Source organism: Barbus barbus, assembly GCF_936440315.1.
Source record: "Barbus barbus genome assembly, chromosome: 35".
NCBI classification, from domain to species: Eukaryota; Metazoa; Chordata; class Actinopteri; order Cypriniformes; family Cyprinidae; genus Barbus; species Barbus barbus.
Window position 1 is genome coordinate 22098723 of NC_136763.1, and position 11612 is coordinate 22110334.

Below are 11612 nucleotides of genomic sequence, written 5' to 3' on the forward strand. Positions count from 1 at the left end.
CAGGGTTGGAGCTAAACTCTGCAGGGGAGTGGCCCTCCAGGATCAACGTTCCCCACCCCTGAGTTAGACAGTGGGGTTGGATCCCAGTGAATTTTGTTCTCTGGACCCCTCGATCAAAAGGAAAAGACAGGGGACACCTGCCGAAACCCGGGATCGAACCCGCGACCTTGGCGTTATTAGCACCACGCTCTAACCAACTGAGCTAACCGGCCTGGCTTTTCCTGGCATTCTGGCCAAAAACTTCCTGATTGCAAGTGACACTAAAGAGACAAAACAGCTTCAGGACCAAGCCTCCTCACAGGCTCGTACGGGATTTGAACCCGGGACCTCTCGCACCCAAAGCGAGAATCATACCCCTAGACCAACGAGCCTGAAAGATCAGCTACAGCAACAACCAAGGAAAGAACATGAACTAACATGGAAGTAATCAAATACTTTGAGACAATGTCAAAGGCAAACGAAGGAAAGTTGGCCTCTGAATGGATTTAAGAATGGGACTGGACCTAACATGAAGAGGGATCTTAGGGAGGACAGCTGAAAGGGTCAAATGTCCCTTAGACTTTAAGCCAGTGTGGGAAACAGAGGGGAGAAGCTGAGGGGACATCGCACTTCCCCAGTCAGGGGAATTAGCTCAAATGGTAGAGCGCTCGCTGCGCAAAGGAAGGGGCCCAATCTTTGCGCTCCCGCACAAGCGAAAAAGACGCAGAAAACGGAAGTGCGCGACAAATTTCCCCTGCAACAATATTCGGGCTATATTATTACATGTTATTGTGCGTTATGAAGCAGTTTTAGTTACATATGAAACAAGTCACCCTCCGCGGGCCGGATTCGAACCCGTGCACTGCGCGAAACAGTGTAAGAATCATCACGTGGACCGTTTCCGTCGTATTAAAAACATGCCCCCCATCCCCACCTGCTTTTTTCATTAATCACGCCCTGGACATTATATTGATTGATATTTATTATTTTGTGTATATTATTTTTAAAAATGTATATGACATGCTTATGTTTAGGGTTAAATAAAATTAATAAAAATGTTTCAGAAGTTGATTGATATTATTTTGTGTATATTATTTTTAAAAAGCATATTACAAGTTTATGTTTAAATAAAATTAATAAAAATGTTTCAGTAGTTGATTTATATTATTTTGAGTACATTATTTTTAAAAAGCATATTACAAGTTTATGTTTAAATAAAATTAATAAAAATGTTTCAGTAGTTGATATTTATTATTTTGTGTATATTATTTTTAAAAAGCATATTACAGGTTTATGTTTATGGTTAAATAAAAATAATAAAATGTTTCAGTAGTTGATTGATATTTATTATTTTGTGTATATTATTTTATAAAAAAACACATTACAGGTTTATGTTTAGGGTTAAATCAAATTAATAAAAATGTTTCTTCAAAGATGTTTTTTGTGTGTTGGATATAATTTGATGATTTATCAGATTTAATTTATCTGATCAAAAGACACTTCAAATGTTCAAATGTAAAATGTTTTATTAAAACGAATACACGTAATATATACAACATATATACAGGAAAGAAATTATTTATTGAGGAGGATACAGGACAATATGAAAGAGTGGGCCCATGTAATATATACAGGAATTATATTATTTATTGAGGTGGTGGAGTTTGGCCTTTATTTTGCTGCCGCTGTTCTGCCAACCAGTCATCTAAAGATTTGCCATCTGAGGCACGAGAGCAAAATGTGGCATTACCATATCGGCTATGGCCAAACTCTTTAGTTTTAGGCTGCCCACATTTGCTGCATGTGTTAAAAGTAACCCCTCGCACATATTTCCTCTTATGGACTCCGCTTTCCTCCTCCAGAGCCCGCCGGCGCCTGTTCCTCTGGGTGTAACGGGACACAGGAGCATCAGACACAGGAGCAGGTGGAGCTGGGCCTGCACCAGATGTCGAAGCAGCAGAAGAGGGAATCACCATTGCCACAGTCATGTCCGGGTTAAGGACTAGTGTGCCTAACAATGACCCAGGTGCTGAAATGTGCTGCATAGCTCCTGGTGCTGTAGGGGCAGGTGCAATGGGGCACTCTGTGGTGGCAGCAGCGGGCCGTCGACCTGGTCGCAGAATTGGAGCCTGTCCTTCTCGGTTTGGCAGAAGGACAAATGGATGTTTTGGGCCTGATGTCGATGGCGCTTCATCCAATTTTTCCCTCGGTGGAGGAAGCTGTGTATCGGCCACAGCAATTGAGTCAGGTGGAGTCAGTCCCTGAGCGAGGACACTCATTTCCTGATTCTTCTGCCGCCGTTGAAACCTGAAAAATAAATTACTTGTATTATATATATGTTTAGAAGTATTCAATTAATTTGAAGCAAATAATGTGCCTTGCTTACCACTGAATGAGTGTCTTCTGGTTTAGCTCAAACAGCTGGATCATTGTTTCATCCATCAACCTGCGACTGTTAAGCACCAGCTCTCGGATGTGGTGGTAATCTGAGAGGATTTTAGACCACCTGGGGGTGCAAACTCCAGCCTTCTTGGTCGGCGACTTGTGTAAAGCACAAAGCTGGATACAAATGGCCTCAACCAAGCGGCTGGTGTTGGGCCACTGCGCTGGACCCCCAGGATGTCCAATCAGACACCGTTTCACACTCTCCACACCCGGTGTGACTCCGGACCGCTTCGGTGCTTTAAAGAGCCCATGTGTGAGCTGAGGCTGATGTCGAGGCTGATAGTTGACCCGCTGTTTATCAGTTTCAGGAAGAGCTGTCCACAGCTGGATGGCCTCTGTCACCTGCAGGTCAGTGAGGTAAGGAGCCTCACGAAGACCCACCAGGTAACCAGCCAGATCCTGGACCTTGTCCCACCCAGCGATGCCATCAGGTCCAATGACTGCTCCCTAGTAAATGCAGATTAATGTTAATATATGTGGAATAAAATCAGATTGGAATTAAATAAAGCCCTTAAAGTGTCTTACCTGAGCCTCGTCGGAGAGACTGCTTCCAGTGTCGGATGGCTGTGACAGCACTGAAGGGGCAGGGGCAAGAGGCTGTCCTTCTCCATCAGATGATGTGGCCGGTTCAGCCAGTGACGATGGGGACTGAGGCAGAGGCAAAGATGAGGGGCTGTTTTCGAGATTACGGCAGGGGTCATCCTCATACAGCACTGGAACTGTGATGTCCTCCATGATCTCTTCCTCAAACCCCTCATCTTGCAGGTCCTGGTCATCAACTTCCTCCACCAGCCTGTCTTCCTCCTCTGGGTTCTGGAGCACTGGAGTCAGTGTTTTGCCAGTCTGGCTGTAAAGGTACTCCATTCCCAGCAATTCACCTACAAGAATAAAATGGGGGGAAAAAAGAAAGTGTTCTTAATATTTTGTCTAGTACATTAAGACATTTAATTCCACCGGTCACAATAGTGAATGTAAAAAAGGTTTTCACTTATAAAGCTCTAAAAACCTTACTGACTGGTGTTTTAGTGCATTTCCTGCAAATATGGAAAAAATAAAGCGTCTCAATTAAATATGTGCAGTTTCACATGGTTACTGCAAATTGTCACATGACCAGAGCAGTTTATTTCCTGTTTTCACCTTGAGAAGATGATGACTGCATCAAAGCTCCAAAACAAAATTGCACCAGCTAAACACACCAGTTAAAGTGTGTTAACATACGACAAAGAATTTTGGTCCACATTATCTTTAAGGTGTCTAGTATTAATATATGAATTCACAATTAGTCCGTTTTGTTGAGTGTGGTCAAAGAATGAGTAAACATTCCGGTGGGATAACAGTGAATTTAGGTATACGTATAATTCCAATTGCAGTTGTAACTGAAAGCTGCACTAAAATGTCTAAAATTACAAAATATTGCACTAAATTTAAAGTTCAAATGTAGCACTGGTAGCACTAATATAACAATTGTATGATATATGTTACCATAAAAGTAACAATTTTGAAATACGTTGAAGGTTGTATTGTTTTTTGTATTTTAACTCAGTATTCCTATCAGTGTTGTACAAGGGTTTTTATGGTAACACTGTATTTCAATAGTCCACTTTAGACATTCTACTAACAGTACTTTACAACTACATGTCAACTAGCAGTCATTAGAGTATTAGTAGACTGTCTGCTTAATATCTTCTAACACTTTATTTTGATGGATCCACAACATACAAAATACTGACTATCAGAAACTTTGCAAGTATATGTCAACTTATTCTACTAACCATAAACCTACCCTAATGAGAATTAGTTGACATGTAGTTACAAAGTAACTTAAAGTTAGTAGAATGTCTAAAGTGGACTATCAAAATAAAGTGTAACGGTTAATATGCATAATAGTAACCCTAGAATGTGATGAAACAGAGTTTAAAATAGCTGGGCTACTTGTGACTGACCATAAAACTGACCAATTTTCACACACTTTTCCAAAAAAAAAAAATATATATATAAAAAAATGATTATTGATTATTTCAAAGGGTTACTAATAGCACATCATCTGGATATGTTTATGTCTGGAAAAAAATGGGATTAAACAGGTTAAAGGCTAAATACATAACTTAGTAGAATATTACAAAAAAACTAATTCATTTCTTGCCTGTATATGCTCCAGGAGGGCGATAGCGCTCATCCCAGGGCTTCCTAAAGACTGTTCGGCTAAGCTGGTCCACAGCCTCTCTCATGGCACTGCCATATGACCGCATGGAGGGCGTTCCTTTTATGGCGTTTTCCATGCTGTCATCATTCCAACGCATCAAGCCCTCAAGGAGATAGGCCTGAAAATGCGCAAGCGAGAGGTAGCGGGATCGATGCCTGCATTCTCCAAGATGGGTCTTGCCCTTTTATGCTCACTTCCCTAAAAAGACAGACTGCGCGTTGAAGCTAGGAAGCGACCTTGGTTAGTTCACCACGCTCTAACCAACTGAGCTAATCGACCTGGTTTTGCCTGGGCTATTGCCCGATTGACCAAAAACTAACACCCCTGACGGACACTAATGAGACAAAACGGCTTCAGGATCAAGCCTCATCACAGGCTCGTCCTAGCCGAGAAAAAAAAGAACAACTACAGCAACAACCAATTAAGGAACATGGAAGAAATCAAACATCTCGAGACAGTGTCAAAGGCAAATGGAAAGCTGAGCTCCCAGAGAACAAAAGAGACTGGCCCATACAGGGATTGAACCCACGACCTTGGCGTTATTAGCACCACGCTCTAACCAACTGAGCTAACCGGCCTGGCATTTGACCAAAAAGTTCCTGATTGCCAGTGACACTAAAGAGACAAAACAACTTCAGGACCAAGCCTCCTCACGGGCTCATCTGGGATTTGAACCCGGAACCTCTCGCACCCAAAGCAAGAATCATACCCCTAGACCAACGAGCCTGAAAGATCAACTACAGCAACAACCAAGGAAGGAACATGGAAGTAATCAAATACTTTGAGACAGCGTTAAAGGCAAACGAAGGAAAGTTGGCCTCTGAATGGATTTAAGAATGGGACTGGACCTAACATGTAGAGGGATCTCAGGGAGGACAGCTGAAAGGGTGAAATGTCCCTTAGACTTTAAACTTGAAAATTCGGACGACACGAGTAGGGCACGTCCAGACTAGCAGAGGAAAGCAAGTTTCAGCTTGATATCCTGTCGTGTCCAAAAGCTGAGATCTGGACGTTCCACCTACAGATTTTACTGAATAATACCTGCAGTACAGCGCTCAGGAAACAACATCCAGCATTTTTATGTACATCCATGGAAAGCCTGTGTAGGTCACGTCACATAAGTTGCAGTTGTCACTTGCTGATGTTGGATTTTGGAGTTGGATTTTGGTGAATTTCACCACTATTGGTGGATGCCCACCTGTAACTTATGTGACGGGGCCTCCACAAGCTTTCCGTGGACAATGCATTAATAGGTCATCATTCATAAATGCAATGATTTTATTGCTTAATACCTACAGTACAGTGCTAAGGATGCACTGTCAAGCAGTTTCATGTACATTGTAGCTCATAAAATGGCTTAATTTGCATAAAAATGCACTGTCCACAGAAAGCCTGTGTCGGCCCCGTCAAAAAGCAGCTGTCACTTGACCACCCGTAACTTATTTGATGGGACCTACACAGGCTTTCCATGGACAAAGCATTAATAAGTCATAATTTAATTTTATGATTATTTTATTATGCAAAACTTACAGTGCTACACTCAGGAATCACCGTCTGACAAGTTCATGTACATTACAATTCATCAGTATTAATATTTACCCTGAAAAAGGTCTATCCACGGAAAGCCTATGTAGATCACATCAAATAAGTTTCCGGTTTCACCTGCTGATGTTGGATTTTGGAGTTGAATTTTGGTGAATTTCACCACTATTGGTGCATGACCACCCGTAACTTATTTGACAGGGGCTCCACAGGCTTTCCGAGGACAATGCATTAACAGGTCATATTTCCTAAATGCAATGATGTTATAGCGTAATACCTAAAGTGCAGTGCTCAGGAAAAAAACGTCCAGCAGTTTCATGTACATTGTGTAGAATATCAGAGACTGAATGAGACAAATTTAAGATGCGATCATAACATTGAAACATGAGGAGCTGGAATCCCACAGAGAGGCCCAATGAAACAGGACGCCGTAAATCAGATTCCTGGCTCCAACTAGTCTGAAGCATGCAAACTAACCAGCAATCCTCTTTCACAGAACAGCTTACAACCTTGAGACAAAAGAACACTTATTGATAATTCCAATTCAGGAAGGAGACTGTCAAATTTGGGGCAAGTAATCAAGACTGATGGTCAAAGAGATTGCCATCACATGTAAACCTGTAATAGAAAATCACAAGCTACAGACTCTCTTGGGCAGGTCTTCCCCATACAAGACAAAGACAGACTGGAATTCCTTAGGAGACCTTTTAACCTCTCTCTGGTCGTCACAGAACATGTCTCTTATTCTCTATAGAACTACACACTAAAGACAATCTGTTCATATGCACTAAAAATCATCTTAAAAGGATATATGAGTTATTTCTCTGCATAGAAATAACCTATATTATGTTTGTAAACCACATATTAGATTATCATGTTTTAATCAAATATTATGTCTGTTTTTTTTTTAATCACAATTGAATAGCTGAAGGATTCAGATGCGTGTTTGGTATGTATGAGTGTGAAAAATCATGCTTTAAATGTTTATTCCAATCAATTCTTTGTCAAATGTATCATATTCTGGTTATAGAAATCACATCCAAAATTATACTTTGCAAGAGTGTGTAAAATTCGGACCATGTGACTGATAACATGCTGATTTATGATGGAAGGAACACCCCTAGCTAAGATAATAACCTATCTAATTGGTCAAGACACCAGAGGGGATGTGTCCAGAAGCCGAGTTTAAAAACTCAGGACACCATCAAACTCTCTCTTAGTCACCCTTCTCTTCTCCTTTTTGCTTCTCTTTTGCCACCGCGTTTTGACGCTGCTCTTTGAGCGTGCTCTGGCCCACGTGCCAGCTGCTACCACAATGAGAAGAAAACCAACCTAGTCTCTTTACATCCCTTTATTCTTTTACTTTAATTTATTTTCTTTTCCGTTGTGAGTTTTGTGTACTCAGTTAAGTTTTGACACCTCATCTCCGAGTTCAACTGGAGTCTGTGACCGCCTCAAAACTTCTACCAGCCACAACTCCATCGGCTTCCCAAGACATCACTTCACGACTACTGAACTCTCAACCAATCAGCAACTTCGGGGAACCCCCTTTCCTGCAAGACGATGACAAAAGGGATTCCCTTAGCAAAGCAAGCAAGTAACACCTCCAGGTTCTAACTGGATTGGTGTATTTAATATAAATTTTAGCCTCATTGAGAAACTTAAAGCGAGGGCTAAAAAGTGATTGATGGTTGTTCAGGTCTATGCAATTGAACATATTGCTGTAAAATTTGGGATTTCACATTTTCATTCTCTTAAACTCATCCTTTCCTCACTTTCTCTCTTTCTACAACGTGTGAATGTGTGAATGCTTGTGTTCATGTGTTAGATTAGTTTATGTCTTAGGTTTATATAAATAAAATCTTATTTATATTGAATAGAGAAGTATCTTGTGTTTTGTGCTAATGTCTTAAAGTTAATGTCTGAATCTGCCGATCTTGTTACTGTGCTATTAAATAGTGTTTTCACTATATTTTGGATTTTAATATCCAGTGCAAAGCTGATGTTATATGGCTTGGTCAATGAATCGCTGCCGTCTCAGTGATCAGCCGTGAAACAGTGATTCTGTTCAAATTCCTTATAAAATCATAAATGATTCCCTTTGAGCTAAATTAAACTATTTGCTTTAAATTGCATACTAATACTACGTTTTTTAATACGTTACAATTGGATCTCGTCAAATGGCTTAATTTTCATAAAAATGCATTGTCCACGGGAAGCCTGTGTAGGCCCTGTCAAATAAGTTGCACGTGGACACTTCCTGCGATTTTGTCGAGCCATACAGGAAGTGCCCACGTGCAACTTATTTGACGGGTGCCTTCACAATGGGATAAGTTGCATGTGTCAGCGGCTCCCGTTTCGGCCCCCGGTGGCCCGAGGGGCCTCAAATTTCTCAGGAAGTTGCGTCACACAACTCTCTGTCTAATATAGATCTCTTTGGGGGATGGGCCTTTGGAGCAGTTTCTTTCTCATGGCCTAATTGGCTCAGGAAGCATCTAGGGCCACGAAACTCCGGAACCCGATTCGGGGGCCCCTGACGGTCCCCTGGGATGAATCTCGGGGCCCTGTGACCTTCGTGACCCTGCGTTTCCGATGTCCCACTTGCAACTTATTCAATGGAAACTTCACAGGTGGTACGCGGTCAAGGGGGTCTTTTTAAGGCCGAGCGAGGCAGACACGGATACGGAACTCCAGATGCTGTCCCGGCGGACCGTGACGTGACGTATATATGTCCATTTCGGGGCAATCGGACCTTTCGGTCTCACTGTCCACAAAACACCTAGGAAAATGAATTGAATAAGTTCAACGGCTCCCGTTCGACCCCTGGGGGTCCTAGGGGACCCAAACTTCACATGCTGGTAGCCTAGGGGCCCTCGAATACCCCATTGAGCAGACAAGCGTCTACTCGAATGCAAAATTGTTTGTGCACATTTTGGAAAATATCTCTCACACAGGCCACTTCCTCACATGTGGCCTGAAACCCTTTTGATTTAACTCAAGTGCCCTGATGTGAAAAGATTTCTGAACTGCAGAAACACATGCTTAGAAGTGATCTATAAATCCGAAACACTGGCCCCCGAGTCGGGGCGCCCTAGGCTACCACTGTACTGAATTCTGGGGCCCTGCGACCTTTTGATCCCTGCATTTTATACGTCCCACTCGCAACTTATTTCAAACTTCACAGGTGGTTCGCGGTCAAGGAGGTCTTTTTCGGCTAATTAAGTAGATACGGACACGGAACTCCGGACGCTGTCCCGGGGGACTGTGAAGTGACATATGTATCAATTTAGGGCCGATCGGACACTGACAAATTTTTTGGAGCAACGTAGAAACTCAAAACTTTGGATCTAACATACCCTTGTATAGAATCTCGAGGTCCTATGACCTTTTGAAGCCAGGACGTCTAGCAATTCTGTAAAGTAACAATTTCAGTATTTTTGCATGTATGGTACTGTTGTGTTTCTCATTAGAGTATGGCAGTGCTACAAAGTACTTACCGATTCTCATTTCGAAATGTCCTAATGATGCTTGCCACAGTGTAGCGGCTCAAATTAGGCTGAACCCGTTGGCCAGCTTGCCTCAGGGTCATCCCATGGTTGATGACATGGTCCACTATTGTAGCTCTGATTTCATCAGTTATTCTATTTCTTACTCTTCTTACCCTTCCTCTTTCCCCTCCTCGTCCTCTTCTTGCTCCTCCTTCTCCTCTTCCTCTAACGTCCTCTAACCCTCTCGCTTCTTCACCTCCACGTCCTCTCCCTCGGCCTCCTTGGCCTCCTCTGATTCTCACTCTTCTCACTCTTACAGCTCCTTCCATTGTACTCCACACAGACAGCTTACCTGTGGCTTACTTATAGTGCTTAGGCTGATTGCAAAGTGAAGTAATTATCTAAAACAGTTTTCACATGTGAAAGTGTGCCAGACAGTTGGCAAAATAGTGTTAATGATAGCCATACATGTGTATAATTTTGCTAGGAGTGTGTTGGAAATTTGGTAATTGAGTGTAAGCAGTGAGTTGTGTTTAAAGTTCTGCAAAAAGAGTGTTGTGCAGTGAATTGTGCCTACAGTTTTGCAAAGTGTGTGTTACAAAATTGCAAACTGAGTGCAAAGCAGTGTTTGTGCTTTTAGTTTTGCAAACTCAGTGAGTGGTTTTGCTATACGTATTAATAGTTTTAGAAATTGTGCTACAAGAATCACGATTAGCGCTTAAGCATTCAGAAAAAACTGTAATACAATTGGAAAAGTGTCGCAGAGAAAAAAATAAATATAAATATGACATCTGTCATTTAAAATTATAGGCTAAGCAAAATATAAACAAAACCGAGTTGAACGTCCTTCAAGGACAGCGCACCCACACTTTGCTCCATCCTTATTCTACTCTGTCACTCATCACAACCTGCCTGTTCTGTCTGAGGGCCGCAGCCTATATTCACCACCAGAACAGCCTGCTCTGAGGACCGTTATGCACATGCTGCGCACAGACCTCGCAAATAAAATACATAACGCAGAAACCACTGGTTCATGCGTGCAGCACGTGCATGAATAAAGCACAGATATGCTGTTCTGAAAGGACCTCGGGAACGGGATATTGTTAGACCGCCCGCTCCCATTCAAATTACACTAGAGTTACTGACCGCTACTGCGTTTTATTCTGGAAATGAATCCCGCGTTGCAAGGAATCTGGGAGAGCCACGGGAATGCAGACCTCTAGTCTAGTCTTCCGTCAGGGTTACAGACCAGAGAGATGGTAAGTAAAATTCAAGCAGGCTTAATTTAAGATGCAGTTAAGATGGAAACCTCTGTTAAGATGCAGCAGGAGGATGATCAGACAGGTGAGAAGCCACACACACACGTTTACAGGCCTTGATGAAGAGGTAAACACGTTCCTTTCTTTTCTTGTAGGATGAACACACAACACTTGGAGATGGAGACACGGCGCTGGAGACTGGAGATAAGGAACTGTACACTGGAGATAGGAGACTTAGGTGTGGAAACGAACAACAGGTAAGTAAACTTCAGGTGATTAACAATCCAAGGAGAATATCTGGTAGGTTTCTGAATCGCCACAATTGTTTCACGATGCCGTGGACAAACCCTTTTAAAATCAATGGATGGATGATTCAGCTGCGGGTTTCATCTTCTGGCGAGACGCGGGAATTCATTCGGCGCGTGACTCTCACAGTGCATTCTGGGGACTCTCTAGCCGTTGAGTGTACATCGGTTGTACACTCGTTTTTGCAGTGCATTGTGGGATTGAATGAGTGCACTCGAGAACATGCACTATGGTTTCGAACACCACTTAAAATGGCTGTCCCCTCAAATAGTGCACTATTTGAGGGTATAGGGTATATAGCCCTGGGCTGTATCCGAAATCGCCCCCTATACCCTCATTCACTATTCCCTACATTAGTCCACTCATATAGTTCACTTGAAGGAGTGAATG

At 42.3% G+C, this 11612-nt stretch overlaps 1 protein-coding gene across 1 annotated transcript; it reads right to left on the bottom strand.

Annotated features, from left to right (window-relative positions):
* Window positions 1-1490: 1490 nt before the first annotated feature.
* Window positions 1491-9986, bottom strand: LOC306855101 (uncharacterized protein; the record flags this gene model as incomplete). Its single annotated transcript, XM_079393553.1, has 5 exons — window positions 1491-2286; window positions 2366-2871; window positions 2950-3302; window positions 4568-4745; window positions 9831-9986. 5 exons carry the CDS (start codon window positions 9984-9986, stop codon window positions 1626-1628), a joined length of 1854 nt encoding a protein of 617 aa, XP_079249679.1. The 3' UTR covers window positions 1491-1625.
* Window positions 9987-11612: the final 1626 nt, after the last annotated feature.